This window comes from Phascolarctos cinereus, unplaced genomic scaffold, assembly GCF_003287225.1.
Source record: "Phascolarctos cinereus isolate Bilbo 61053 unplaced genomic scaffold, phaCin_HiC Scaffold_726;HRSCAF=1367, whole genome shotgun sequence".
NCBI lineage: Eukaryota > Metazoa > Chordata > Mammalia > Diprotodontia > Phascolarctidae > Phascolarctos > Phascolarctos cinereus.
Window position 1 is genome coordinate 379,008,264 of NW_027556098.1, and position 27,304 is coordinate 379,035,567.

At 50.6% G+C, this 27,304-nt stretch overlaps 1 protein-coding gene across 5 annotated transcripts in view; it reads left to right on the plus strand.

Annotated features, from left to right (window-relative positions):
• Positions 1 to 27,304, plus strand: part of RAP1GAP (RAP1 GTPase activating protein) — a 115,735-nt gene that overhangs the window by 74,534 nt on the left and 13,897 nt on the right. For 3 of the 5 annotated variants that reach the window (XM_020973211.2, XM_078145616.1, XM_020973212.2), the window contains 13 exons: positions 10,335 to 10,370; positions 11,510 to 11,557; positions 13,434 to 13,472; positions 15,717 to 15,902; positions 19,447 to 19,550; positions 19,913 to 19,991; positions 20,582 to 20,635; positions 22,117 to 22,200; positions 22,738 to 22,838; positions 23,180 to 23,309; positions 24,372 to 24,527; positions 25,132 to 25,203; positions 25,883 to 25,969. In XM_020973211.2, coding sequence (XP_020828870.2) covers positions 10,353 to 10,370; positions 11,510 to 11,557; positions 13,434 to 13,472; positions 15,717 to 15,902; positions 19,447 to 19,550; positions 19,913 to 19,991; positions 20,582 to 20,635; positions 22,117 to 22,200; positions 22,738 to 22,838; positions 23,180 to 23,309; positions 24,372 to 24,527; positions 25,132 to 25,203; positions 25,883 to 25,969 — 1,158 coding nt within the window. In that variant the 5' untranslated portion in view covers positions 10,335 to 10,352. Of the gene's footprint in view, positions 1 to 6,801; positions 6,896 to 10,334; positions 10,371 to 11,509; positions 11,558 to 13,433; positions 13,473 to 15,716; positions 15,903 to 19,446; positions 19,551 to 19,912; positions 19,992 to 20,581; positions 20,636 to 22,116; positions 22,201 to 22,737; positions 22,839 to 23,179; positions 23,310 to 24,371; positions 24,528 to 25,131; positions 25,204 to 25,882; positions 25,970 to 27,304 lie in introns of those variants that run through there. The other 2 variants (XM_020973210.2, XM_020973209.2) reach the window with 2 other exon arrangements.

Below are 27,304 nucleotides of genomic sequence, written 5' to 3' on the forward strand. Positions count from 1 at the left end.
AAGGTTTCTATGGGGATCAAATGAGTGAATACACGGGAAAGTATGAGGGACAGTGATTATCAGTGTGTTTCTAGTGCCTTTTGGTGGGTTCCCTCTAAACACCGTAAATAAGAGGTAGAGTCCATGTGCCCTGGGACTGCATGCTCACATCTGCCTGCATCCACATCCATGTAGCCATATGAACACACATATTCCTATATGCACATGGACCTACATACATACCAGCATATTAATGCGTGTGTGTATCCATATGTATACATTCATGCAATCAGTCAGTAAGCATTTTTTTTGTGCAAGGCAATGGGGTGAAGTGACTTGCCCCGGGTCACACAGCTAATAAGTGTCAAGTGTTAGAGGCCAGATTTGAACTCAAGTCTTCCTGAATCCAAGGCCAGTACCCTATCCACTGCATCATCTAGCTGCCTCTCAGCAGGCGTTTATCAAACACTTACTGTATGCCAGGCACTGTGCTAAGTATTGGAGTTACAAAGAAAGGCAAAAACCCTCCCCTTAGGGGAGCTCATATTTATTAAAATGGGAGGGGGACAATATGCAATCGACTCTGCATATCTGAGGCATATACAGAATAGATAGAAGATAATCTCAGTATGAAGGCTCAAGCAAGGTGGATGGGGCAGTGTGGGGAGGGAGGGTGGGAAGGGCATGGGGTGATGGGAGAGACCAAGAAAGACTTCTTGCAGAAAGGGATTTGAGTTGAATCTTAAAGGGAGCCAGGGACTCCAGGTGGCAGAGATAAGAAGCAGACAGGCCCACACTCAGGTGGATATACTCTCATACAAGGCACATACTCCTTACATAAAATATGAATTTACCGTATGCTTATGTATGTTTTTGTATATTCTTGTTATCTTCCCCATTCGATTATAAGCTCACTGAGGGCAGGGACTATTTAATTCATGTCTTTGTATTGCCAGGCCCTAGCACAGTGATTGATGCATAGTAGGTGCTCAGTAAATCTCTGTTGATATGTGTGTGCATGTATACAAACGCACAGGTGCACATAAACATGTACACAGGACGAGCGTGTACATACAGGTGCACACATGTACATACACACAGAGCACCTCATAAGCAGAGGCATGTATCCAAGCATGTGTGCCCGAAAGCACAGTGTGTAGTATGTGGTAGAAAGATCACAGAACTTGGAATCAGGCAACCTGGGTCCTAGTCCCGACTTTAACACTTCCTGGATAACCATATGTCCTTGGGTGCTTCCCATTCCTAGGGCCTCAGTTTCTCTATTTGTAAAATGAGTTGATAACATGGATGTCACCTCCCTCATCAGGGAGTTGTGAAGACAGCTCTCAAGAAGGGCTTGCTTCTGTTCTTACTGTTTATCCGTGTGACACAATCTCACACACACACACACACACACGCCCAAACACACCTGCCCCTGTTTGCTGGATACCCAGACATCTCCATGCTAGCGTGGCCTGCCCCTCCCCTTAGGGCTGTGTGGGAATGCAGGGCTTTCTCAGGGCTGCATTGTGATAGGTGCCCGGAAGTGCTTGGGTCTAGGGAGCCAGTTTGTGTAAATCAATATTTGCTGTTGTTAATTATTAAAACCAAAGCCGGGGCTATGGCTGGAATGTGTATCTCCGGAGTTCCTGCTGCTGCCAGCTCCCTGGGCCCAAAGCTCTAGCCAAAGCCAGCTGGGCACCCCAGGGACCTGGCTCCGGGGAGTTTTGGGAGCTCTTCAGGAGAGCCTTTGAGAGCTCTGGAGCCCAGGTATGGCTCCAGCCTTCTGGGACAGCTGAAGAACCTCAGGGTTCCTTGGCAGTGTGAGGGATGCTTAGATACCTCCTCTACATCTCTTGGAGATGGAGAGAATCCTGAGTCCCTCTGCTTCTTAGCAGGACCTTTACCTGGCCAGGGATGCTGAAGACTGTCTCCTGAATTGGTGTCATTTTCAAATGCCATTTAGAGTCATAGATCCTAGAATGGATGGGGCCTTCAAACATAGACTGGCTAGAAAATCATCATCATCACCATCATAATAGATAACAGGCTTGTAAAGAACATTATATACATTATCTCATTTAATGACATAGAATATCACATAAAACACAGAATATCAGAGCTGGGAGGGCCCTTAGAACACAGACTGTCAGAGCTGGGAGGGTCTTCTAGTGTCTTTAGAAGCTGATCTGCTTCCTTCCAGTTCTGTACTCCCAGCCCATCCTTTCCAGGGACTCTGCCCAGGAAAAACTCTGTAGTGGGAGCATCACATTTTGACCAGTTGCCAGATGGCTGGAAGGTTGCTAGGACTCAAGCCATCAGGGAGATGAAGGGAAGGCAACCCGAATCCAGCTGAGAGGCTGATGCTAAACCTGTGACACAATGAAAAGAGTGCTGGATTTGGTACCAAAGGACCTGGATTCAAATCCTGACTGCCATTCATTACCTGTGAGACTCTTTGAGTCTCAATTTCCTGATCTGAAAAACAGGATTGGACTCACTAACTGCTGAGGTTCCTTCCACTTCCCAAACTGCGGTTCTCCACCAACCCTCCTCCTCACAAACTGTTATGGTAGAAGTGAATGGTGGGGGTGTCCCCCTTCTCTTTCTGGGAGACAATCAGGGTCCTGATATCTATTCTTCCTCTCACTTGCATTTGGGAAATAGCCATGGTCTTAATTCCTCTTTGGGCCTCAGTTAATTGCTCTGGAAGGGAGAAGAGAGGAAGAGTGAGTGAATACAGCAGAGAATAATGGAAAGGCCACAGGATGGGTACCACTGACTTCCCATGTGATGCTGGACAAGTAATATCCCCTTTCTGGGCCTCAGTTTCCAAATCTGTAAAAGGCAGGGTATAAACTAGATGATCTCTTAGACACTTGGTGGTACAGTGGATTGAGTTCTAAGATGGAATCAGGGAGACCTGAGTTCAAATTTGACCTCTGACATTTACTAGCAGTGTGACCCTGGGCAAGTCACTTAACTTCTGTCTGCATCAGTTTCTTCAACTGCAAAATAAGGATAAATAATAGCACCTGCTTTACAGGGTTGTTGTGAGGATCAAAAGAGACGTTTGCAGGCAAACTTCTGCTTCTGGGAGCCAAGATGGCGGAGTAAGAGGTGAGCCTCTCTTACCCTCCCTGAAAGCCCAGAAAATATCTCCCCAGGAAAAGCTCTGGAACAGCTGAGCCAGAAGAAAGATGGGGTGCAGCAGTCCAGCAGCTCAGGTAGCTTGAGGGATTAACTGGAAAGGCCTCTCTTGCCCTGGGGGAAGAGGAGCAGTACAGAACGGGAAGCATCCCAGCAAACTAGTAGAAAGCCCACCTCAGCATACCAAGAGGAGATCCTGAAGCCCAGGTGGTGGAGCAGGCAAACACCAACACCTGGACCCCTGAGTGCCTCACTGAGGGTGGGGTAACTGGTAGAAACCAGCTCAGAAAACCACCAGGTGCCTCGGCGTTCTACAGCAACCAGCTTTCCCAAAGCCTCAGCAAAACTAAGAGAAGCAGTGCTTCAAGGGGCCCCAGGTGGATAAACACCCTACAACATCCCTTTGAAAAGAGCTGAAGAAAGCAAAAGGAAGGAAAGGCCTAGGTGAGCAGAAAATCTCCAGGAGCCATACTACCCAAGCCTACTCCTAGAGTTCCAGTATTGCTGTTTCCAGCCCAACACCAGGTAAGCTGCCAGAATCCTACAGCCTCCAACTGCCGAAATTGGAGGCCCCAGCACACAAAGCCATTGACCAGGCCCTAGGCTCCCAACACAAGAAGCTTGGGTCAGTGCCCTCTGCTCCCCAGCAGGAAAGCCCAATCTCTTTAAAGGCCAGGAAATAAGCAAACACCATAAGCAAAAAGAAATGTACGATAGATTCTTATTATGGGAACAGTGAAGATCAAGGCAGCAATTCTGAAGAGGACAACATTGTGAACAAACCCACATCTGGAACTTCAAGAAGGAATATGAACTGGTCTGAAGCCCAAAAAGCATTCTTAGAAGAGCTCAAGAAGGATTTTAAAAGTCAAATGAGAGAAGTAGAAGAAAAAATGGGAAAAGAAATGAGAGGTATGCAAGAGAGAGTCAATAGCTTGGAAAAGGAAGGACAAAAATTAACTGTAGAAAACAAGTCCTTAAAAAATACAATTGGCCAACTGGAAAGAAAGTACACTGAAGAAAACAAGTCCCTAAAAAATGCAATTGGCCAAATGGGGGAGGAGGTACAAAATAGAAGAAAACAATTTGTTAAAAATTAGAATTGGGCAAATGGAAGCTAATGACTCTATGAGAGAGCAAGAATCAGTCAAACAAAAACAAAAGAATAAAAAAAAGATGAAAATGTAAAATATCTCATTGGTAAAACAACTGACCTGGAAAATCGATCCAGGAGAGACAATTTAAAAATTATTGGTCTACCTGAAAATCATGATGTAGATAAAAAGAGCCTGGACAGTATCTTTCAGGAAATCATAAAGGAAAACTGCCCTGAGGTCCTAGAACCAGAGGGTAAAATAGCCATAGAAAGAATCCACCATCACCTCCTGAAAGAGATCCCAAATTGAAAAACCAAGGAATATAGTAGCCAAATTCCAAAATTACCAGGTCAAAGAGAAAATACTGCAAGCAGCCAGAAAGAAACAATTTAAATATCATGGAACCACAGTCAGGATTACACAGGACCTTGCAGCTTCTACATTAAAAGACCGTAGGGCGTGGAATATGATATTCCACAAGGCAAAGGAGCTTGGATTACAACCAAGGATCAACTACCCAGCAAAAATGAGCATGATCTTTCAGGGGAGGAGATGGATATTCAATGAAATAGGGGACTTCCATACCTTCCTGATAAAAAGACCAGAGCTCAACAGAAAATTTGATCTTCAAATACAAGACTCAAGAGAGACATAAAAAGGTAAACGGGACAGAAAGATAACAACATGTTATTAATAAGGGCAAACTGTTTACATCCCTACAAGGGAAGATGACACTTGTAACTCTTGAGAACTGTATTGTTATTATGCCATGTTAAAGGGGTGTACATAAAGGGGGTGAGTATAAATTGACTTTGATGTAATGATGAAAAAAATCTAATCAAGTGGGTTAAATGGATCCAAGTAAGTGAATTAATCTGATCTAACTAAGAAAATGTACTGAAGAGAAAAGGAAAGGAGGAGGCAGACTAGGGTAAATTACATCACAGGAAAAGACACAAACACCTATTACAGCAAAGGGAAAGAAGGGAGGGAGATCAGCATTGTTTGAACCTTACTCTCATCAGATTTGGCTCAAGAAGGGAATAACATAATCAGTTAGGTATAGAAATCTAACATGCCCTATAGGCAGTAGGAGGGAAAAGGGGAAAGAAGAGGGAGGGCTAATAGAAGGGAGGTGGGACTGAGGGAGGCAGTGGTCAAAAGCAAAACATTAGTGAGGAGGGAAAAGGAGAAAGGAGAAAGAAAAGCATAAATGGGGGTAAAAGGATGGAGAGAAAGATACAGATAGTAATCATAATTGTGAATGTGATATATGAATGTAATGGAATGCTATTGTGCTATAAGAAATGATGAACAGGCAGACTTCAGATAAACCTGGAAAGACTTGTATGGTTTGATGCTGAGTGAAGTGAGCAGAACCAGGAGAATGTTGTACACAGTAACAGCCACATTGAGTGATGACTGACTTTGATAGACTTAACCCCTCAGCAATACAAGGATCTAAGACATCTCCAAAAGCCTCATGATGGAAAATGCTATCCACATCCAAAGAAAGAACTATGGAGTTTGAATGCAGATCGAAGCATACTATTTGCTATTTTTTTTCTTCTGTTGTGTTTTGTTTCCTCTTTCTGGTGGTTCCTCCTATTAATTCTAATTTTTACTTATAACACCACTAATGTGAAAATATGTTTAATGGGAATGTGTATGTATAGCCTATATTAGATTGCGCTCCTGTCTTTGGAAGGGAGGTAGGGAGGGAGGGGGAGAAAAATTTAAAACTCAAAAGCTCAGGGAAGTGATTGTTGATAATTTAAATAAATTAATGAAACATTTTGAAAAAAAAAGAGACACTTGCAAATCACTTAGCACAGTGCTTAGCACATAGTAGATGCTTAATAAATGCTGATTCCCTTTCCCTTCCCCTTTAAGGTCAACTCTAGCATTCTACTATTTAAACTTTGTTCTAATGTCCTTCCTAGCTTTGACGTGCCATGTGGTAAAATTCTCAATTCTCTGGTCTCTTTCAAATCTAACAGTCTGAACTTCTGCAATCCCCTCCCAGCTCTGACATCGTGTGTTCTAAGGGCCCTCCCGGCTCTGACATTCTGTGTTTTAAAGTGCCTGTGTTCCAAGACCTCAGCTCTGGCTTGCGAGCTCTCGAGTTTTTTTTCAGCTCTGGCACACACTGATTTTAAGAGGAAAGAGGAAAGTTTTGGAGGCTGGACTGCGCCACCTCCCAGAGACTAGGGAAGAGTTCGGTAGAAGTGCTTTGAGATCGGGCTGTGGGCAGCTCGGCAGCGGGGTGGGCGGTCGGAGCCAGGCGGGACCAGGAGCGGTAGGGCCGGCTGGGCCGGGGGCGGGTCCACGCCGCCTGTGCCCGCCCCTGCCACCGCCCCGCGCCTCCCGTACCTGCTGGCCCGCCCCCTCGATCCCCTTCCCGACCCGGCCGAGCCTCCGCCAGCGCCACAGCCTAGCCCGAGCCGGAGCCCGAGGCCGGAGCGAGCGGGGCTGGGGCGCCGGGGCTGCCGGGGCCGCCGGGGCCAGGGTCGTGGGAGAGTTGGCGAGAGCAGGGACCAGGGCGCGGGCGGAGGGGAGGAGAGGGGCCGCGGGGGCCCGGGGCCGGCTCCGGATGGCGCAGCCGCGGCCCCCGGCGCCCCCCCGCCCGCCCGCGGAGGGGCTCGCTGCCCACCGGGGCCGCCTGGCAGGTGAGTGGGGGCCTGGGTCTGGCCCGGGCGAAGACGAGATCGGGATGGGGTGGGGTGGGAGGCGGGGAGTGTGGTACCTGGGGCAGACTGACTCGAGTGTGTGTGTGTGTGTCTGAGAGTCCTGCGAGGGAGGTTTCGTCTGTGGGCTCCCAAAGGTCAGCGAAGGGGTAGCCCCCACCCCGAATCTGTCCCTAGAACTGCTTTGGGGTGTGGGAATTGTCCTGTCATTCGTTGTTACAGTGACTGAGACCCTGGCCCTGGAACACACTTACAGTCCTCCAGGCAGGCTTGTGTGTCTGTAGGACTGCGTGACACACGTATGTGTGTGGATTCCACCCGAGTTGTGAAATTGTCTTCCTGGGGTTAGGTTGACTTAATCACTGACACTGTGTGTAACACTCTCCCAGGGTGTGTTGTCATTGTGTGTTGGGTGACTGTGAGCCTGCCTCTGTGTGTGTTAGAAGCTATTACTGTATATTGAACTGAGTAGATTCATAGGACCATAAAATGTCAGAGCCCTTAGAACACAGTATGTAAAAAGTGGGAAGACTCTTCCAGTTCATCTCCTCGGACCCCTTTAGGTGAGGACCCTGAGCTGCAGACTCTGAAAGTGAGGAGGCAGACCTAGGTTTGGGCCCGAGTCTCCTGCCTCCCAGCCTGGGGCCCTTTTCACTCCTGGGCATTGTGACCTCTGTCCTGCCACTCTGGCGGGATGAGTGACCATCTGTCCTGTCGCTTTTGTGAGCCCCAAGGTTGTGTGACTCTGCCCTCCCTGCTCACCAGGATGATTGTGAGGATATTGTTTGTACCCCTAATAGAACTGGAGACATGGGAACTGTTGTTGTGTGGCTGTGCTTCTGAGTCCTTTAAAATACTACATGCAGTGCTTGGTGTGTGTGTTGTGTGGTCGGGTGTATGTGGAGGGGCACTTGTTTCTGACACCATAATTAGGAGCAGGGCTGTGCATTCATGGGCTTCTTCCTCCCGCCCCCAAAGCTCTTCCCCAAGGAGAAACTCCTGGAGGGCCGTGTCTAGATTTTGTACTGTCTCAGTGTATGTGCTGATGTATGTAGAGTTTAGACAAGGGAATGGTAGGTGTGTGAGCGTAGTATGCCCCTTTCTGAGTATACATAAACATGTTTCTCTGTGCATCAGTATAGCCTTGTGTCTGGCAATGTGTCCCTATGCTGGGGTCTAAGTACATGTGTAGAAGTGCCGCACTTCCACCAAGGAATACAGAGCACAGGGCCAGTGCTTGGGCATTGGCAGAGGATTAGGGCACTTGTCTGGGAAAACTTGGAAAGCTCTCCTGGCCCTGCCAGCTGGGACTGCCTTCCCTTCAGGAAACTAGCTATGCTCAGTATTGGCACTGTAGGGCAGGAGCTGGCAAACTTGAAAGCCCAGCCTGGAAGTGGCAGAGCTTAATGCCACATATATGTGAATATAGCATTCATCAGGGTGGGGTTCAGGGGAGATGGGGGCAACAGAGAAAGGAGAGTTTGATTATAATTTAGAGTGTGTGTGTGTGGTGACACAGAGAGAGAGAGAGAGAGAGAGAGAGAGAGAGAGAGAGAGAGAGAGAGAGAGAGAGAGAGAGAGAGGGAGAGTGTGTGTGAGAGAAAAAAATGTGTGAGAGAGAGGGAGAGAGAGACAGAGACAGAGAGACAGAGAGAGAAGGGAAGAGATAACTAGAGCACGTATTGATGCTGGGTGTGGTCAGTCTCAGCATCTTCTCTCTGTATAGAGAAGCAGAGGGAGGGTAGCTCTCATAAGAGACTTTGCTGCGTTCCTATCACTTGCACTGGGGTCTCAGGATTCACATAGAAATGGGGCCCTTTCTAGCAGAAGTGTGCCCATGGTCACCAGAGGTCCCCTGGGGTTTGCCCCCTCAATTCCCTGGATTGGGCAAAAACACCCTTTGGGGATGGAATTCGGGACTTCCTATTCTTCTCCTGTGTCCACATGCTGGGCTGCCCAGGGTGTGAGCAGGGCATGGTCTCCAGTGGCTGCTGGTATTAGGGATATTGTCTCCCCATTACACGATTTAAGAGAAGGAAAAGGCCTTAAAGGTTATTTCATTTTACAGGTAGGAACACTGAGGCCCAAGGATCTCAATAGTTAATAAGAGGACAGACAGGATTCAAACCCATGTCGTCTGAGTCCAAATTAATTTTTCCATGCTGCTTTATCATTGACAACTAGAATGAAAAGTCTGGGACCAGGACTTGGGCCTCTCAGTACAGATCTTCTGGCGGGAGGAGGGAAGGTTTTTGGAATTTAGGGAACTCTTGGGTTAGGGATGGGCTAGAATAGAGGGGATATGGCCCTGGCTCTTTAAAGAGGGGGATTCATTTAGTGTAGGATCTCTCCTAATTTTGGACTGGGAAGGATAGAATAGAAGTGATCAACAGGGATGTCAACCCCAAGAGAAGTGAGGAGACGGTGAGAGCCCGCCTACCTTTGCTAGAAGAGGGCTTAGGCTTGGTGGCCTAGTCCCAGCAGGCAAGACTAGGAGTAACTAGGCTCTGGAGTTAGAAGACCTATGTCTGTGTCTGATCTCCTCTGGAAAATGAGGCATTTGGACTAGGTAAATTATGAGTCCCTTCTAGCTCAGGATCAATGATCCGAGGTTCCTTCCAACTCTGCGATTCTTGGAAGTATGGCAGAAAAGAGGGTTGGATTTGGAATCAGAATATGGGGTTACATTCCAGATCTGCTACTGATCCCCATGTGACCTCATGCCAGGCACATAATTTCTCAAGGTCTCAGTTTTCTCTTTATTAAGAAAGCTTGGAACACAGAATACTAGAACAGACCTTAGAAGAGAGAATGTCAGAGCTGGGAGGGCCCTTAGAACACAAGATGTCAGAACTTGGGGGGCCCTTAGAACCCAGAATGTCAGAACTGGGAGGGCCCTTAGAACCCAGGATGTCAGAGCTGGGAGGGACCGTAGTAGTCTGTTAGAACATACTGTAAAAGGAGGGGATTAGAAGATCTCTAAGGGCCTTCCAGTTCTACATCACATAATCCTGTGATTTGGTGAACCCCAAAGCTGACTCAGAGAGGACCTGGGCCCTTGGCTCTTCATACCCTCCCCAGCTATGGGGTATGGGCAGAGAAGACCCGATGAGAGGCCCAGTTTATCCCAAACCCCCGTCTTAGACTTTGGGCAGCCATTGTGATTGGTGTCCAAGGATAGGGGGGAACTTGAAGAGTTCAGAGGGATCTGGACCAGGCTGGGAAGCATTGTAGCTGGACACAGAGGACCTGGGTTCTAATCCAGCCTTTACACTTCCTTCCTGTGTTACCTTGGGGCTCATGTGTAAAGTGAGAGGTTGGAACAGATGGCCTCTGAGGTCCTGGATGGTTCTAGATCTGAGAACCTGTGATTCTATGATCTGACCCTGCCCTCTCTCCTGTTTTTTTTTTTCTGTTGCAGAACTCAGACTTGTTTGAGATGATTGAGAAGATGCAGGTGAGTGACCAGCCTTTTGGATCTATGCTGGGGAGCTCTCTGAGGGGGGAGGGGAATCCTAGACATCCTGTGCTGGTACTGTTCTCAGCCTAGATCACCAGGGCCTCATGTCCTCCTAGCAAGAGGCAGCAGCACCCCCTGTTGCAGGAGAGGTAGGTCATGCCCTAGCACTGAGCAGTGCGTGCATCACTCTGTAGGCAGTTCCCTGGTTCCCATCTCCATCCTGATGACCCTTGTGTCTTTGAGGTGCTGCTCTCCAGCTCAGCATTGCCTTTGACTGCAGGGCTTAGGGCCAGCTCTTCCAGTGTCTAGGCTGAGGTCTCCTCCAGCCACCTGGACCCCCTCTGGAATGAGAGCATCCCATGTGGGAAGAGGCCTTTGAGTTTATCTAGCTGAACTCCTCCGGAAGCATGAATCCCCTCTATAAGAACCTCAGTGAGGGGGCATCCAGCCTGTCTACCTGGGAAAGGAACCCAGCCTGTTTCTGCAGAACTTTCATTGGTAGATTGTTCTCCCTTTGGAGGAGCCCAAATCTAGGTCCCTGTGATTTCCACCCCTTTGCCCTAGTCCTGCCCTTGGAGGGCATAAAGAACTCTATTCCTTTTGTATTGTGGTATAGTGAGAAGGTATTAGAATGGGTTCTAGGATAAGACTGCCACCAGTAGGCAGTATGGCTTTGGACTACTTGGTCCTCTCTCTGGGTCTTAGTTTTTGCTAAATAGCATGAAAGAATCCCCTCCCGGCTCTGACATTCCCTGTTCTGAGGGCTCTCCCAGCTCTGACCTTCTGTGTTCTAAGAGCCCTTCCAGCTCTGACCTTCTGTGTTCTAAGGGCCCTCCCAGCTCTGACATTCTGTGTTCTAAGGGCCCTCCCAGCTCTGACATCCTGTGTTCTAAAGGCCCTCCCAGCTCTGACTTTCTGTGTTCTAAGGGCCTTCCCAGCTCTGACATTCTGTGTTCTAAGGCCCTCCCTCCCAGCTCTGACATTCTGTGTTCTCAGGGACCTTCTAGCTTTCACAGTATGTGGCTCTGTTCACAGAGGTATACTCACAGATGCCCTATCAGTGTATTTGAAGGAGTTGAGAGGTCTCCACCTACAAAGACTGCCAGGGTCATGACTAGTAACTCTTATCTTTGCAGGGAAGCAGGATGGATGAACAAAGATGCTCCTTCCCACCTCCTCTCAAAGTAAGTCCCAGGCCTCCCTGGGTAGATGGGTGTTGGGGGGTGGGGAGGGGGAACACTGGGCTTTTTCTGTCCCAGGCAGGTGCGTCTTGACCTCCAAAGTGATTCTTCACCACCCCCTTCCCCTCTTACCAGGCTGTTGACCCTCGTTGTACTTGTATGGTGCCTTTGGGCTTCTTTGGGCAATAGGGGCCAGAGGTAGAGATACAGATTCCCAAGGGAGTGGAAGTAGGGAGGGATGTCCTCCTGAGAGGGTATGGACAGTGTTTATCAGTTGCTTCCTAATTCTATTCTAAGAGCATTGGGAGTCAAGAAGGCAGCTTAGTGGATGAGGGCTGACTCTCCATGTTCTTAGATTCCTCCCAGCTCTGCCATTCTGTGTTCTAAGGGCCCTCCCAGCTCTGACATCCTGGGTTCTAAGGGCCCTCCCAGCTCTGACATCCTGTGTCCTAAGGGCCCTCCCAGCTCTGACATCCTGTGTCCTAAGGGCCCTCCCAGCTCTGACATCCTGTGTCCTAAGGGCCCTCCCAGCTCTGACATCCTGTGTCCTAAGGGCCCTCCCAGCTCTGACATCCTGTGTCCTAAGGGCCCTCCCAGCTCTGACATCCTGTGTCCTAAGGGCCCTCCCACCTCTGACATCCTGTGTCCTAAGGGCCCTCCCAGCTCTGACAGCCTGTGTCCTAAGGGCCCTCCCAGCTCTGACAGCCTGTGTCCTAAGGGCCCTCCCAGCTCTGACAGCCTGTGTCCTAAGGGCCCTCCCAGCTCTGACATTCTGTGTTCTAAGGGCCCTCCCAGCTCTGACAGCCTGTGTCCTAAGGTCCCTCCCAGCTCTGACATCCTGTGTTCTAAGGCCCCTCCCAGCTCTGACAGCCTGTGTCCTAAGGGCCCTCCCAGCTCTGACAGCCTGTGTCCTAAGGTCCCTCCCAGCTCTGACAGCCTGTGTCCTAAGGTCCCTCCCAGCTCTGACATTCTGTGTTCTAAGGGCCCTCCCAGCTCTGACAGCCTGTGTCCTAAGGTCCCTCCCAGCTCTGACATCCTGTGTTCTAAGGCCCCTCCCAGCTCTGACATCCTGTGTTCTAAGGGCCCTCCCAGCTCTGACATCCTGTGTTCTAAGGGCCCTCCTAAACCTTAAAAATCCCGGTTGCCTCTGTCCCTGACAACAGCACCTCATTCCCTGCCTGGAAACATTTCTTCTACCCTTAGGACCTGAAATTCCATATCCTATCACGCTTATCAACTAGGGTGACACTGGAATCCAGGTCTCCCAGGTTCCAGGACACCCTTAACCCCGGGAACTCCTGTTGTAATGCAGTTAATCCCAACTGAGGAGACTCCCCGGGAGATGATGGCCCACCCAACACCCCCCACCTGAGGTGTAAGAAACTGATCCTGACATCGAGGTCTCTGACCCAGAATGTCCTGTCCTCGGTGACTCCATCCTTAGTCTGTAGCAGGGCTGGGAAAGAGTATGATCATCCTGGGCACTGGGCTGTGGCTCTGAAGAACTAGCAGAAAGTCAGATGGAAGGGGAGGTCAGGCTCCCAGGGCTCTGACTTTGTGACCACCCCTTCCACCCCATGTAACTCTTCCAGTGCAGAGCGTCAGGGATCTGAGCTCAGCCCTACTTTCCTCTGCCTGTGCATCCTTGGGCAAATCCCTGCCACGCTCTGGGCCTGCAAGAGGGGAGAGAACAGGATGCTTTTGCCCTCCACATTCCCTTCTGCCCCCCTTTCTCCTTACCAATACTGAGTATCCCAAAAAAGCTGGATGGGTGAATCAAATGATCATAAGATGTTTCAACAGATAAATTGGGCCATGAAAGATGGTAGACTTAGGGCTAGTAAGTCTGTCTCACTTGCGGCTTGCTTGTGTTTTGCAGACAGAAGAGGATTACATCCCATATCCCAGTGTCCACGAGGTAATCCAAGACAGCTACTGTCCCCTCTTCCCCCTTCCCTGCCGTGATGTCTCCCTCCCTTGGGAGAGCAGACCATTCTAGCTAAGAGGTCCTGGCAGCTCTTAGCCAGGAATCGGTGGACACCTGGCTCACACCCCAAACTCTGGGGCCACAGACCAAGATTTTGTGGTCTTCCCTGTCACCCATATGTCCCTCTTCCTATTGGGGGCAGGCAGGCCTGGCTTTTGTACATTCTACAAGTGTTGATTCTGCTGCTACTTTAGGCCAGGCTTTGTAGATATAAAAATGAAATAGTACCTGCCCTCCAGGGGCTAACACTTTACTGGGAGCACAGTAACAGTAAGTATACTGATGAATACTGTGTGACTGGGGAGGGAGGTGGAGATGAGGAAAGGTCTCATATAGGAGATGGCTAGAGATTCTAAGAGATACTAGTTCTAGAGCACCACCTGGATATTCTAAAAGGTGGAGGTGAGGAGGATGTGCATTCTAGGCAGGAGGACAGCCTGTGCAGGAGGTTGGAGATGGAAATTCCCATGTGGGAAACCCCAGGGTTTTTAGGGGAGGAGCCACTGGTTTAAGGCTCTTGAGACCTCGGAGGGGCTAGATGACCCATGGAAAGCAGACTACATTTAAACCAATTCCAATCAGGCAGCAAGCACTGTGCCAGCCAAGAACTAGGGATACAGAAAAAAAAAGTTAAGTTGTCCTTGCCCTCAGGGAGCTTACATTCTAACAAAGGAGATGTAGAAATAATTAAATCCATTTAAGATACATAAAGGGCAGCGGTAAGGGAATCTCAGAGGGGAAGTCAGTAGCCTCAAGGGGCACGGGGAATGGGGATAGAAGTGGGGGGAACTGAGAAAGGCCTCCTGCAGAAAGTGGAGTTTGAGATGTGTCTTGAAGGAAGTCAGGGAAGCTAAGAGGAAGGTCATTCTCAGCATGGGAGGCAAAGGTGTGGAGATGGGAGATAGTGACATGTTTGAAAAAATGCAAGGAGGCCAGTGTGACTGGATCATAGGATACATGCAGGGGAGGAAGGTGTAACGAGTCAGGAAAGGTAAGAAGGGGCTGTGTTTTGAAGATTTTTTTAAATTGCCAAACAGAAGAATTTATATTTGATCTTGGAGGGACTAGGGAGCCACGGAAACCTAATGAGGAGGAAGGGTGATATGACCAGACCTGCACTTTTGAAAAATCCCTTTGGCGGTTATATGGAGGATGAATTGGGGCAGGGAGAGCCTTGGTGGTAGTGGTGGTGGGAGATCGCTTAAAAGGCAAATGTGGGCCTTAAGAATGACTGTCTCCGTGGGGAAGCTAGGTAGCCCAGTGTTTAGAGCACTGGCCCTGGAGTCAGGAGGATCTGAGTTCAAACCAGCCTCAGATACATAACACTCAGCTATGTGTCTCTGGGCAAGTCACTTAACCCCCATTGCCTCACCAAAAACAGAGAAAAAAAAGTCTAATTCAGTAGAGCTGCTGAGTGGTGGTGAGGTCCTGAGCTACAGTCGGGCAAATGTGGGGAGAAAGCATAGGAGAGATTTTGTGAAGCTTTAAAACACTAAGATATTGAGGCAGATTGTCTGTGAGGCATGTGGGAGAGGTGAAGAACTTTGGATGAAACGAAGGTTTTGAGCCTGGGTGACTGGGAGGATGGGAGTGCCCTCTGCACTAGAAGGGGAGGCTTTGGGAAGAACCAATTTCAGAGTTCAGTTTTGGGCATGTTGAGTTTAAGATGTTTGGGGGGCACCCAGGGGGAGATGGACAAAAGGCAACTGGAGATGCGAGTCTGGAGGTCAGGGGTAAAGAGATCTGGGAGTCATCTCCATGGTGATAAGAGCTAAACCTTACAAGAGTAGATGAGATCACCAAGACAGATAATAAAGAGGGAGAAGAGAGAGGGCCCAGGACAGAACATTGGAGGGCACCCATGGTGAGTGGGTACACTATGAATAAAGGATTAGCAAAGGTGGGAAAAGGTTCTCCAGGCTGAGGTCTCCTTTAAGAAAGAGATCAGCCTTCTTTTCCATCTTCCTAGTCCCTCCAGATACCTCCCATTGTGGCATCTCTGCTCTCAGTAGAGGCACGTCTGGGCTCACAAGGCTAGTATCTGGATTAGGGTTCGAGCTCCAGCCTTTCCAGACTCAAGTCCAGAGCCACATGTGCAGTTGGCTGCAGGGAGTGATGCTGCATACAGACGGGCCTTTGACATGATGCTGACTCTGACCCCGTGGCCTCTTCCAGGTCCTGGGGCGTGAAGGGCCCTTCCCCCTCATCCTGCTGCCCCAGTTTGGAGGCTATTGGATCGAGGGCACCAATCATGAGCTCAGCAGCATTCCAGAGACGGAACAGCTCCAGTCCCCCACGTCCAAAGTGAAGCTGGAGTGTAACCACACTGCCCGGCTCTACCGCAAGTATTTCTTAGGCAAGGTGAGCTAGGTGGCCTGGGGGCCAAGGTCGGGGTGTGACCTTGACCTTGTGGGGTGGTACCCCTTGGGCCGCGGGGCAGGAGGGCTCTGGAGGGCGGGGGTGGGGTGGGGATCGCTGGATTGCCTTCCAGGCCCGTTCAGATTGTGGCTGCTTCAGGAGGGGGTCTTGGTGAATTGAGAATGAGTCGACAGGATGATTTGGTGGCCAAGAGAGCAGATGCTGCCCTGAAGAGGGGTGCAGTGCTGCGCCTCAGGCAGACTGCCCAGGACTGGAAGAGCCTTCAGAGGCTGTTAGTGTAGCTCGCTTATTTTATGGGTGAGGAAACGGAGGCCCAGAGAAAGGAAGTGACTTGCCCAAGGCCACACAGGTCAGGAGTGGCTGATGTTGGAGCTGAGATGCCGAGAACATCCTATGGAAGGAGGACTGAGGATGTTTAGTTGGGAAGTGACCTGAGCCAGCTGGGGGAAGGGGAGACACATCACCTGTCTTCAAGGGTTAGATTCATTCTGCTCAGCCTCAGAGGGTGGAACTGGGGGGCAGAGGGCAGAAAGTGCAAAGAGGAAGATTTAAGCTAGAAGTCAAGAAGATTCCACCAAACAATTCAAGCATCCAAAAGTAACTGCCTCAGCGGTAGAGGCCCCTGGGTCCCAGGGGCTAAGGAGGGGCTTCCAAGAGGTCACCACTAGGAGATGGAGTCCAAAGAACTGGGTTCAAGTGTCAACTCTGGCCTTCTGAGCTGGGTGGTCTTCATCTCACAAGGCCTCAGTTGTAAAAAGAAGGGATAAGACTTGGCGATCTCTAAAATCCCTTCTGGCTCTGACATTCAGCATTACAGGCTTTCTCCCAGCTCTGACATCTGGTGTTCTAGGGGCCCTCCCAGCTCTGACATCCTGTGTTCTAAGGGCCCTCCCAGCTCTGACATCCTGTGTTCTAAGGGCCCTCCCAGCTCTGACATTCTGTGTTCTAAGGGCCCTCCCAGCTCCGACATCCTGTGTTCTAAGGGCCCTCCCAGCTCTGACATTCTGTGTTCTAAAGGCCCTCCCAGCTCTGACATTCTGTGTTCTAAGGGCCCTCCCAGCTCTGACATTCTGTGTTCTAAGGCTGCTTCAGACTTGGACAGTTGATGTTTTACCATTCCACATTCCAAGAGTCTTTTCTAGGTGGGTCTTGAACTTGCCTTCGAAGGAGGCGTAGTATTCAGATGAGTACAGGAAAAGGGAGGGCCTTCCAGGCTTTTGATAGTCTGGAGGAGACCCTGCCAGGGCAGGGGAATGGGATGAGGTTAGGAGCCACGTCCTTACCTTGGCTGGAGGGATGTGAGAATTATGCAGATATCCTCATGGCCACGCAGGCTCTACTCGGGATAGAGTGGAGGTGTGGGGGGTGGGGGAGAGGCAGGACAGGATGACCTTGGGCTCCCTGGCGTTGCTGCCAAGGCAGCAGGTGAACCAACATCACGAGATTCTGAGCCTGCCCCCCACTACCTCCTTCTGTTGTCTTCCCCCCACACCTCCCTGGGACGTGACCCACTGAGGATCCAGGTCCTTGAGCTCCTTCTCTGAAAAGGCCCGGGCCTTTGGGCAAAGTGCCCTTCCCCTTAGAACAGTCAGGGCCTCCCCAGCTCCTTGTGAAGGCAGGAGGTGGTGAAGGAGGGAGGCAGAAGGTGTCAGGGGAGGGGGCGGGGGAGGAGGAGGGCAGGGAGAACCACCCTTATCCCTCAGGAGCACTGGATTTGGAATCCGAGGCCTCTATTAAAATACTTTTTCTGCTAATGTTACCTCTGTGGCCATAGGCAGCAAGTCATTTACCTTTTCTGTGCCTCAGTTTACTCCTCTGTAAAATGAGTGGACTGGACTAGATGACCCCTAAGGTTCCTTCCAGATCAAAATCCTATCATCCTAGGACACTCCCCTGCCCCATGCCTAGAGAGAGGTTCGTGTTTAAACAGGAACTCACTTCCGGGCCGATTCCTGGGGTGGGTGTTGGCCAGGGGAGCCGGCTGCACTCGCTGGGCTGGGCTGGGCTGGGCGGGATCAGGGGTGTGTGGAGCCCAGGGCTCCCCCTCCCAGATCTCTGCCTTTGGGCTGGCTTCCTGGGATTGGGGGGGGAGCCCCCTTGCGTCCTTCCCATGCATCCATTCCCACTGTGAATGGCCCTGCCTCTCCTAGGATCCTGCCCGTGGCTCTGAACATCTCCCTCTTTCTTGGGAGGCTAGACATTAGCTCTAGATGCCTCCCTGTTTGTTTGGGACATGTTTCATTTCCTCTACGTCATCCACTAGGGCCGCACCTCACTGGGCTGGGCTTTGGGGGCCGGCAAGTGACAGGTTCATGGTCAATCTCCAAGACTTACCTGCGAACCTACTATGTGCCCAGCTGTGTCTCTGCCCACAGGGAAGGACCCAGCCGACTAGTCATGGTGATGAGACACAGAAAACAATTAGGGGATGATTCATTATTAAGCCTTATGATGCCTTTCTGTTGGTGCTCTGTAGGTACCCTGAATCTGTGGGGGCGGAGGGAGAAAACTCCTGGCTCTGGAGTCAGGCTAGATTCGGCATTGGCAGGCCTAGGCCTCTGGCTCTGCCGCTGAAGTCGCCTTACTCTGCCAAACCTCAGCTCTGTTGCCTGTGAAATGAGGGGACTGAACTAGGTGATCTCTGTTCTAGCGCTAAATCTACGATTCCAAAGAAGCCGCATGCCTCCCTGGCCCTCAGATTTGAGCTCTGTAAAACGAGGCAGAGGTTGGACTGAAAGAACCCAAAAGCCCCTCCTGGCTCTAACATTAACAATTGGTGTGGGAGGCAGCTAGATGGCCCAGTGAATAGAACACCGGCCCTGGAGTCAGGAGGGCCTGAGTTCAAATCTGGCCTCAGATACTTATTAGCTGTGTGACCCTGGGCTAGTCACTTAAACTTGTTTGCCTCAGTTTCCTCATCTGTAAAATGGGCTGGAGGAGGAAATGGCAAACCACTCCAGTATCTCTGCCAAGAAAACCCCAAATGGGATCGTGGAGAGTTGGATGTGACTGAAAAATAACTGAACTAAGCAGTCTGATAGAGGAGACAGCATGTAACCAGATACAAACAAGATAGATTCAGGATCATTTTGGTGGTTAACACATGGTCTCTTCTGGAAGGAAGGAAGCTTCTTGAGGGCAAGGACTATTTTATGTCGGCCCTTGTTTTACCGTGGCCTAACACATAGCCAGGGCCCTCTCTGGGCCTCACTTTCCTCATTTGTGAGATAGGAGGTCGGACTGGGTGGGCTCTGAGCTCCTTCCAGAGTCCTAGGATGTTTTGACCCTGTAGGGAATGAGAAGCTTTGAGAGGTAGTGAGCTTCCCGTCACTGGAGATCTTCCAGGGGCAGCTGGAAAGCTGCTTGTTGGGAGTGTTGCTCAGATGAGGGTCAGATGAGCTCTGGGGTGTTTTCTAGCGCCGGGTCCTAGGAAGACGTGGGGCAGATGCAGACAGGCAGGTTTGTGGTCCAATTCTCCCTCTGTGGCGCTGATCCCCCTTTCCTCCATCCATTTCTCGTGCCCCAGGAACACTTCAACTACTATGCCCTGGACACTGCCCTGGGCCACCTGGTGTTCTCACTCAGGTATGATGTCATCGGGGATCAAGAACACCTCAGATTGCTGCTCAGGTGAGCTAGGGGCCCCAGAGGATGGGGCCAGGGTGGAGGGGAGGCCCTGCTAGGCAAAGAGGCAGGGCTGGGAAGTCATGAAATGTTAGACCTAGACCTGAGAAATCAGGGGCCCCACCTCATCCATTTTACAGAGGGGGAAACTGAGGCACCCCAAGGGAAATGTCCAAGTTGCACAGCGAGCTTATTGCACTGTGGGATTTGAATGCAAGAGTGAGGACTCAGGACTCCCAGGCTAGTGTTCTCTCATCACACCATATTCCAGGCAGTCTGTTCTTTCTGTCTCTGAGCCCCCAACTAGGCCAGACCTGAGCTCCCAGCTCCCTCTTCTTCTCTCACTCTGCCCTGTTCTCTCCCCCCAGGACGAAGTGTAGGACCTACCATGACGTCATCCCCATCTCCTGCCTCACAGAATTCCCCAACGTTGTCCAGATGGCAAAGGTTTGACCCCCCCCACCTCCCGACCCTCTGGGGCTACTTCAGACTCTGACCATGGAAGGACTAGGCTGGGGAGGACCCCCCTGCCTATTCCTGCATGTTCATCCATGTTTAACCACCCTAGAGATGTGCTTGAACATTCCCACTCCCCAATCTCCCGTGTTCCTGATGTTTCCATGATGGTTTGTGTCCTCAGACGTTGTAAACCCACGTGCCCTGCCCCACCTCATGTTCTTACATGCAGTCACACACCTTGGCATGCTCTCACACGCTCCTCTCATGGCTATACCTTCCCTTGTACCCACCCGAGCCCCCATCTCTATGTTTGCACCCACTCTGTGCCATCCGTTGTGGCTGCTCTGTTCAGGTCCTGGATTTCACTCATTCCTCTGAACTTGTCTCTAGCCCTGGTCAAAGGTCAACCTTTGCTCTCAGCATCGGCCAGTCTTAGCCCACCAGTGTCCAAACTTGCATGCTGAGCCAGCTCATCCTATGTAACAGGAGGGCCTCCACACCCTGCCAAGTCCCCTCTGTCCCCCTGGCCTCCTCTGCTCAGGGCCCAGCCCCACAGACCCTCTCTTATCTTCTTGCAGCTGGTGTGTGAGGATGTGAATGTGGATCGATTCTACCCAGTGCTTTACCCCAAGGTAGGACTGACGTTTTGGGTCCCGTCCTCATTGCTGGGGAGTGGGAGCTGAGCTGTCTGCTACGCTGGGGGCAGGAGGGGCCCCTCAGCTCTCTGAGTATTGGGAAACATCATGTCCCTGAAACCCCAGCCTCCTCTGGGATATTAGTCAACTTCCTAGGATTCCCAAGATTGGAGGAGGGAAATGGTGATAAGAAGGGACTGAGTAACCCCAGAGCCCTGACACCAGGCTTGTCAGCCTAGAGTGGATTTGGCGGGGAGAGTGGGGTTGGTAGGGCAAAGAAATGCTCTTCTGGCCATTTGCCCCAGCTGCTACCCAGGCTTCTCTTGCCAGCCTAGTAAGCGCCAAGCATCACAAAAAGGTCTCTGTCTAGGAGGACTCCAAAGTTCTATCTGAGGAAAAAAAGATTCCTCAGGAAGAAAAATTGGCTCTGATTTTGTGCCTAGGGGTAGGTCCAGAAAGGAAGCTTCTCCTATAAACACATACTCTAGAAATGAGATGTCATAGCTGGAGAGATCTTAGAACACAGGATGTCAGAGTTGGGAAGGACCTTAGAACCCAGAATGTCAGAGCTGGGAGGGGCCTTAGAACATGGAATGTCATAGCTGGGAGAGACCTATAACACAGAATGTCAGAGCTGAAGGGATCTTGGACAGAGAATATCAGAGTTGGGATGGACCTTAGAACACAAGATGTCAGAGATGAGAAAGGCCTTAGAATAGAGAATGTCAGAGCTAGAAAGGACTCTAGAATAGAATGTGGGAGCTGGAAAGAACCTTAGAACAGAGAAGGATTCTAGAAAAGAATGTTGGAGCTGGAAGGGACTTTAGAACACAGAACGGAAAATGAGAGAAAAGGACATATTTCTTTTCTTCAGGGGAGTGACAGCCTATGTGGTGAGGCATGAGAAACAAGAGAGCAATAAGTACTAGGCAGGATACTTGAATGCAGTACAGATTTCAGAGGCAACTGGAGCTCGGAGAAGAGAGAATGGAAAGAGGTGTGGATGCACAGGGTGCTCTTAACCCCAGAGGGCACAACTAGGACTTACAGCACGGGAAAAGGGAGGCAGTTGCCAGGAGGAATACCTGGACTCCCTATAAGGAATACCTCGACTGACTGCCCTCTTGGAGTGGTCCTGAAGTCTAGTGGCCAGCCCCTGGGTGTAGAGGTTTCCCCTCTGGAGGGCTTCCTCCAGGGTAGGTGCAGGATGAGGAGATTCCTGCTGAGGGGTAGATGGGCCTAGCTCTTCCAAGAAGTCTCCAACTCTGGCATTCTGTGAGTGGCCAGGGAAGGCTCCCTGGAGAAGTGAGCCAAGCTGGGCCCTAAGAAGTTGGCCAGGAAGAGGGGACATGGAGGGTGTTTCAGGGAGGAGAGAGTGGCATGAACAGAGGGTAAGAGGTGGGAATGGCCATGGCCTGTGTGTCAGGTAGGAAGATCTCTCTCTTGGAGAACACACGCTGACTTCCTGCTTTCCTCAGGCCTCCCGCCTCATTGTCACCTTCGATGAACACGTCATCAGCGATAACTTCAAGTTTGGGGTCATTTACCAGAAACTCGGGCAGGTGGGGCTCCCTGGACTTTGCTGAGTCAACCTCCCGCCGATACCTGGGGGGACCTACCCTCACCACCCCCCAGGGCAGGTGACCAACCTAGAGACTCCAGGATTCTCCAGCTGCTGGGTCCGTCCCATTGCCTCCCACCTTAGATCATAGACTATGAGAGCCAGAAAGGACCTTAGACATCATCTAGTCCAGCCTGCCCCACCCCTTTATTTTATAGATGAGGCTAATGACTTGCACAAGGTCACACAGAAAGAGTCATTGGGAGAGCTGGGGCTAGACCCTAGGCCTCCCATCTCCCAGCCCATGCTCCTGCTCTGGTAAATGGCTGCCTCCTTATTTCCCTAGGGGTTCCATGGAGCTACCTGTTGGGTTGTGGGGGTGACCCAGAGACCTCCAGGCTTACCCAGCCCAGTTTCTCTGATGTTGGGGAATGCTGGCCTGTGGTGGGGGGAGAGGGCTGAGGGAGGTGGGAGGGAAGAAAGAGGGATGCTGCCTGCGGTTGGCTGGCCCCACAACCCCAGCCCCATGTACCCGCAGACCTCTGAGGAGGAGTTGTTTAGCACCAACGAGGAGAGCCCTGCTTTCGTGGAGTTCCTAGAATTCTTGGGTCAGAAGGTCAAACTACAGGACTTTAAGGGGTGAGTTGTCCTGGCTCTGTCTCTTAACTCACTGTGTGACCTTGGGTGAGTAACTTCCCTCTGTCTCCTCATCTCTAAAATGAACAGATCAGACCAGCTCATCTCTAATATCCCTTCTGGCTCCAACATTCTATGATTCTTGGGGGGAAAAAATGGGGGGAGGGGGGCTGGGCAATGGATTTGGATAGGGGGAGGAGAAGGAATAAAAGGAATGGGAGGGGAGTCCTTAGGAAGTGGAGCTCCTCCACTCTGGCCTCGGTGGGGTTGTGAGGGCTGGGAGCCAGCCTAGCTGCAGAAAACAAGCATAGCTAAGCCAGTGGGGTGGTGTCTCTGCACGGCAGGTTCCGGGGTGGCCTGGATGTGACTCATGGGCAGACGGGGACAGAGTCGGTCTACTGCAACTTTCGAAACAAGGAGATTATGTTCCACGTGTCCACCAAACTGCCCTACACAGAGGGGGATGCCCAGCAGGTAAAACGTGGCCCTTAGCTAAATGTCAGCCTCCTCCAGAGCCTCTGTGGACAGATGTCATATTTCTAGGCATTTTAAAATCAGAACAAATGGGCTAGTTGGCAGAAAAAACTGAAGTGGGCACTATTTCTTTTTTTAAATCCCATAGATGGAATGTCATCCTGTTGGTTTAGAAACTGAAAGTAATATTAAATAATTCACTGTATAAGCTTGTCCGCAGACCGCTTCATTGCCTTGACTTCTTCATCTGTGAATTGAGAGGGTTGCGTTGTTGGGCTTGAAGGCCTCTTCAGGCCTTCAGGCCTAAATCTCCGTTCAAAGGATGCACCCAACTCTGACATTTTTTGTTCTCTGGTTCTGGCATTCTATGTTCTGAGGTTCCTCCCAGTTCTGATGTTCTATGATTTTATGACCTAGTTCCAGGGAATAGAGTTCAGTGGAAAGAACTTCATACCTAGAAGTAGACGATCTGTGTTCTTGACCTGCCACTTATTAGCAGTGTGGCTGTGGGCACATCCATAGTGGAGTGGGCTCAGAGTCAGGAAAACATGGGTTCAAATCTCACCTCTGACCCTTACAAATTAAGTTTGATGGGGAGAGCTCTCATACTGGGAGTTCCCATGATTACATCATCACAGCTCCTTTGCACATTATTATGTGTATATAAGTATTATTATTATTATTAGTTTGTTCATAAAGTGATCATATTTGGGATATGTTGAAATATAAAAAGAACACAGAAAAAGATTTTTAGGGAGGGAAGATTTTTTTCCCCCTCTTCCAGTTTCTTGAGAAAATCGAAGAAGTTCTCAGGGAAGAAACTTGTCACCATCTTGAATTTTGGCTCTGTGCTGCTCATCGCACTCCCATGCTCTAGATCTCTAGCAACAAAGGCCTATGTCCCCCCATTTACCTCCCACACCCAGCTCTGGCTGTGCCTCCCTAAATGCTAGCAAATGATCACCCTTTCCCATACCCGTTATGATCCTGGAGCTGCAGGAAGGCCCCTCTCTTTGATCCCCAAGGCTCCCAACTTAGGGGCTGTGGGGGCCCTGTGTTTAGTTACAGAGGAAGCGGCACATTGGGAATGACATCGTGGCCGTGGTCTTCCAGGATGAGAACACGCCCTTTGTGCCCGACATGATTGCTTCCAACTTCCTCCACGCCTATGTGGTGGTGCAGGCGGAAGATGCTGGCCCCGATGGGCCCCTTTACAAGGTGAGGGGGTTCCGTGAGGGACCCAGGGCCTCTGTTTACAGTCCTGGGTTAGGGCAGGGTACAGATGAGGCCAGGGTCAAAGCCCTGGCTTGGCCACTCACTTTCTTTGTGACTTTAGGTGAGTCACGGGCCTGGTTTTTCCAATTTATATAATGGAAGGATCCTTCCTAGCTCTGACATCCTGTGTTCTAAGGTTCCTCTCAGCTCTAACATTTTATGTTTTATGGACCCTCTCAGTTCTAACATTCTGTGTTCTAAGGTCCCTTCCAGCTCTGGCATTCTGTTTTCTAGGGACCCTCTCAGCTCTAATGTTTTCTAATGTTTAAGGATTCTCCCAGCTGACATTCTGTGGTTCTACAGTTCCCTACAGTTGCCCTATAAGGTTTCCCCAACTCCCAGGCCTGCCCCTTTCAACCCTGTTCCCTCCTGCCTCAATAATGAGAGTAGGGAATACAACCCTTTCACCATCCTTGACGACCCCCCACCCCCTCTAGTTCACAGTTGGTTGGACTAATCTCATGCCCCTGTTCTAAGGGGTCCCTGAGGGAGTGAAAGGGAAATGATGGGGAGGGGGTCTAGAATGAGGGGCTACTCTCCCCTCCAGGTGTCTGTTACTGCCAGGGATGACGTGCCCTTCTTTGGGCCTCCACTTCCAGACCCTGCTGTCTTCAGGAAGGTGAGGAGGACACCCTTTCCCCCTCTCACTCTTCCCCCCTTCCCCTCCCTCCCCTCATAGGAGGCCACAGCCTCTGGGTTGCTTTTCATTTTGTGTGTGTTGGGGGGTGGGGGAGGAAGGGGGGCAGTGTCTCTTTGCCCACGTACCAGGCCCTGTGACTTTTCTGGGTGATGCTGGTATTCCACATGGGGCAGGCTGTGGGAGCTTCTGGCCCTTGGGGATTTTCAAGATGCTTTTTTAATTCCTGGGGAACCTTGAGCTAATCACTCCCCAGGTCAAGGGCTTCATGAAATGTCAGAGGAGCCTGTTGGATGCGATGGGTCCTAGGATCCCTTCCCACTCTGAATCCTGAGGTTGTATCCAGGAGACCTAGGTGGGGAGGGGGCCGTGCAGAGGCAGCAGCTGGTTTCACCGGCACAGAAGCATCCCCTTCAGCTCCCTGACAGGATCCCAGGGCCATGCATTCCTCGCTATGGACCTCCTTCCCTCCCCTTCCTTTCCATCTGGTGTACCTGCCTCTCCCTCCTGCCCACGTGGTCACCTCTGGCCATCGTGCCCCTCCCCCACCTCCCAGTCTCCATGGCCCTGAAGGAGTTCTGTGCTCTGCTCAGCTAACCAATCTCTTTCTCTCTCTCTCTCTCTCTTTCCCTCCTACCCTCCCTCCCCATGGGGTCCACAGGGCCCTGAATTCCAGGAATTCTTGCTGACAAAGCTGATAAATGCAGAATACGCCTGCTACAAGGCAGAGAAGTTTGCCAAACTGGAGGTGAGAGGCCTGTCTCCAGAAATGTCCAGCCCCCAGTCTGGGGCAGGAGGGGAGGATATGGGGGGGGGGGTAAGGCATCAGGACTGAGTGTTCTGGAAGGGGAGACTTGGAGAGGCCTTGTGTCCGGCCCTGGAGAGGCCTGGTGCAGAAAGAATTTGGGACCAGGCAAGGACAGCTTGACATATGCAGGAAAAACTGAGGCAACATCTCTGGGGTCCTCAGCTGAGCACAGGGCTCTCTCCGTCTATATCCCTTTTTGCCCTGACCCATCCCTGAAGTCAGGGCTGGTCTTCTGCCAGATTGTAAAGGTTGTCTTGGGAGCCCTTGGCCTCTCCTTTCAGGGTCTTCCTCTTCCTCTCTCCATAGGCCACACTCTCCCATTGCAATGAATCACATGACAAATCACTTCAAAACTTTTTCCTGAGTGAGCCCTTTTGGTGTGCCCAGCCCTGTGCTAGGGTCCATCCAAGGTATAGGAAGGGAAGACTTGACAGGCCTTGCCCTCAAGGGGTAAGGGGCTAGGGGCCAGCTGCAAGAGGACTAGCTAGGGAGAAAGTAGGAGTGCAATGTGAATCAAGATTGGATGGATAATAAGGTGGTTCTCAGCACAAGGGAGCTCTTGCAGGTTCTTCAGTGGAGGAGTGACCCAATAATAATAACTCACACTTATATAAAACCATATGGATTACAAAGCCCTTATCTCATCCGGGCCTCATGCTAGCCCTGGGAGCCTCCCATTCATATTCCTCCAGTCCCAATGAATTCCAGACTCAGCAAGCTAAGGGGACGTGCCCAAGACCACACAACAGTTTGTGGCAGAAACCCAAGGAATTTCCTGCTATACTACCCTGTGGAAGGATAGTTAGGACAACAGACGTCTCAGCTCAGCAAACATTTATTAAGCACCCGCTGTGTGCAAAACATAAGGAAGGTGCATGTTAGAGGGATTTCCTGGGAGCTGGCTTTGGGATACTTAGCTCCCCTGTGCCTTCCTGCTGCTTCCTGGAAAAGATCTGATAAATTCAGGGGTCCCGAGGGCTGGTGAAGGCCTGGCACAACCTGGCAGACTCAAGTGTCTCCCAGGGGTATTTGCATTTTTTACTGGGACAAAGGAAAAGGAAAAGAATGATACATTTGAAGTCAAGATCTGGATTCAGATCCCCAGCCCACCTCCACTTAGGTGCATCAGATTATTCAACCTCTCTGGGCCTCTCTTTCCTCATGTGTAAAATGATCAGGTCTGATCAGTTGCTCTTTGAAGTCTCTCCGGACTATGGCTGTGGAATCTCAGGCTTCAAGGAGTAGATAAAGGAAGAGTAGGGGGGGCAGAGGCCG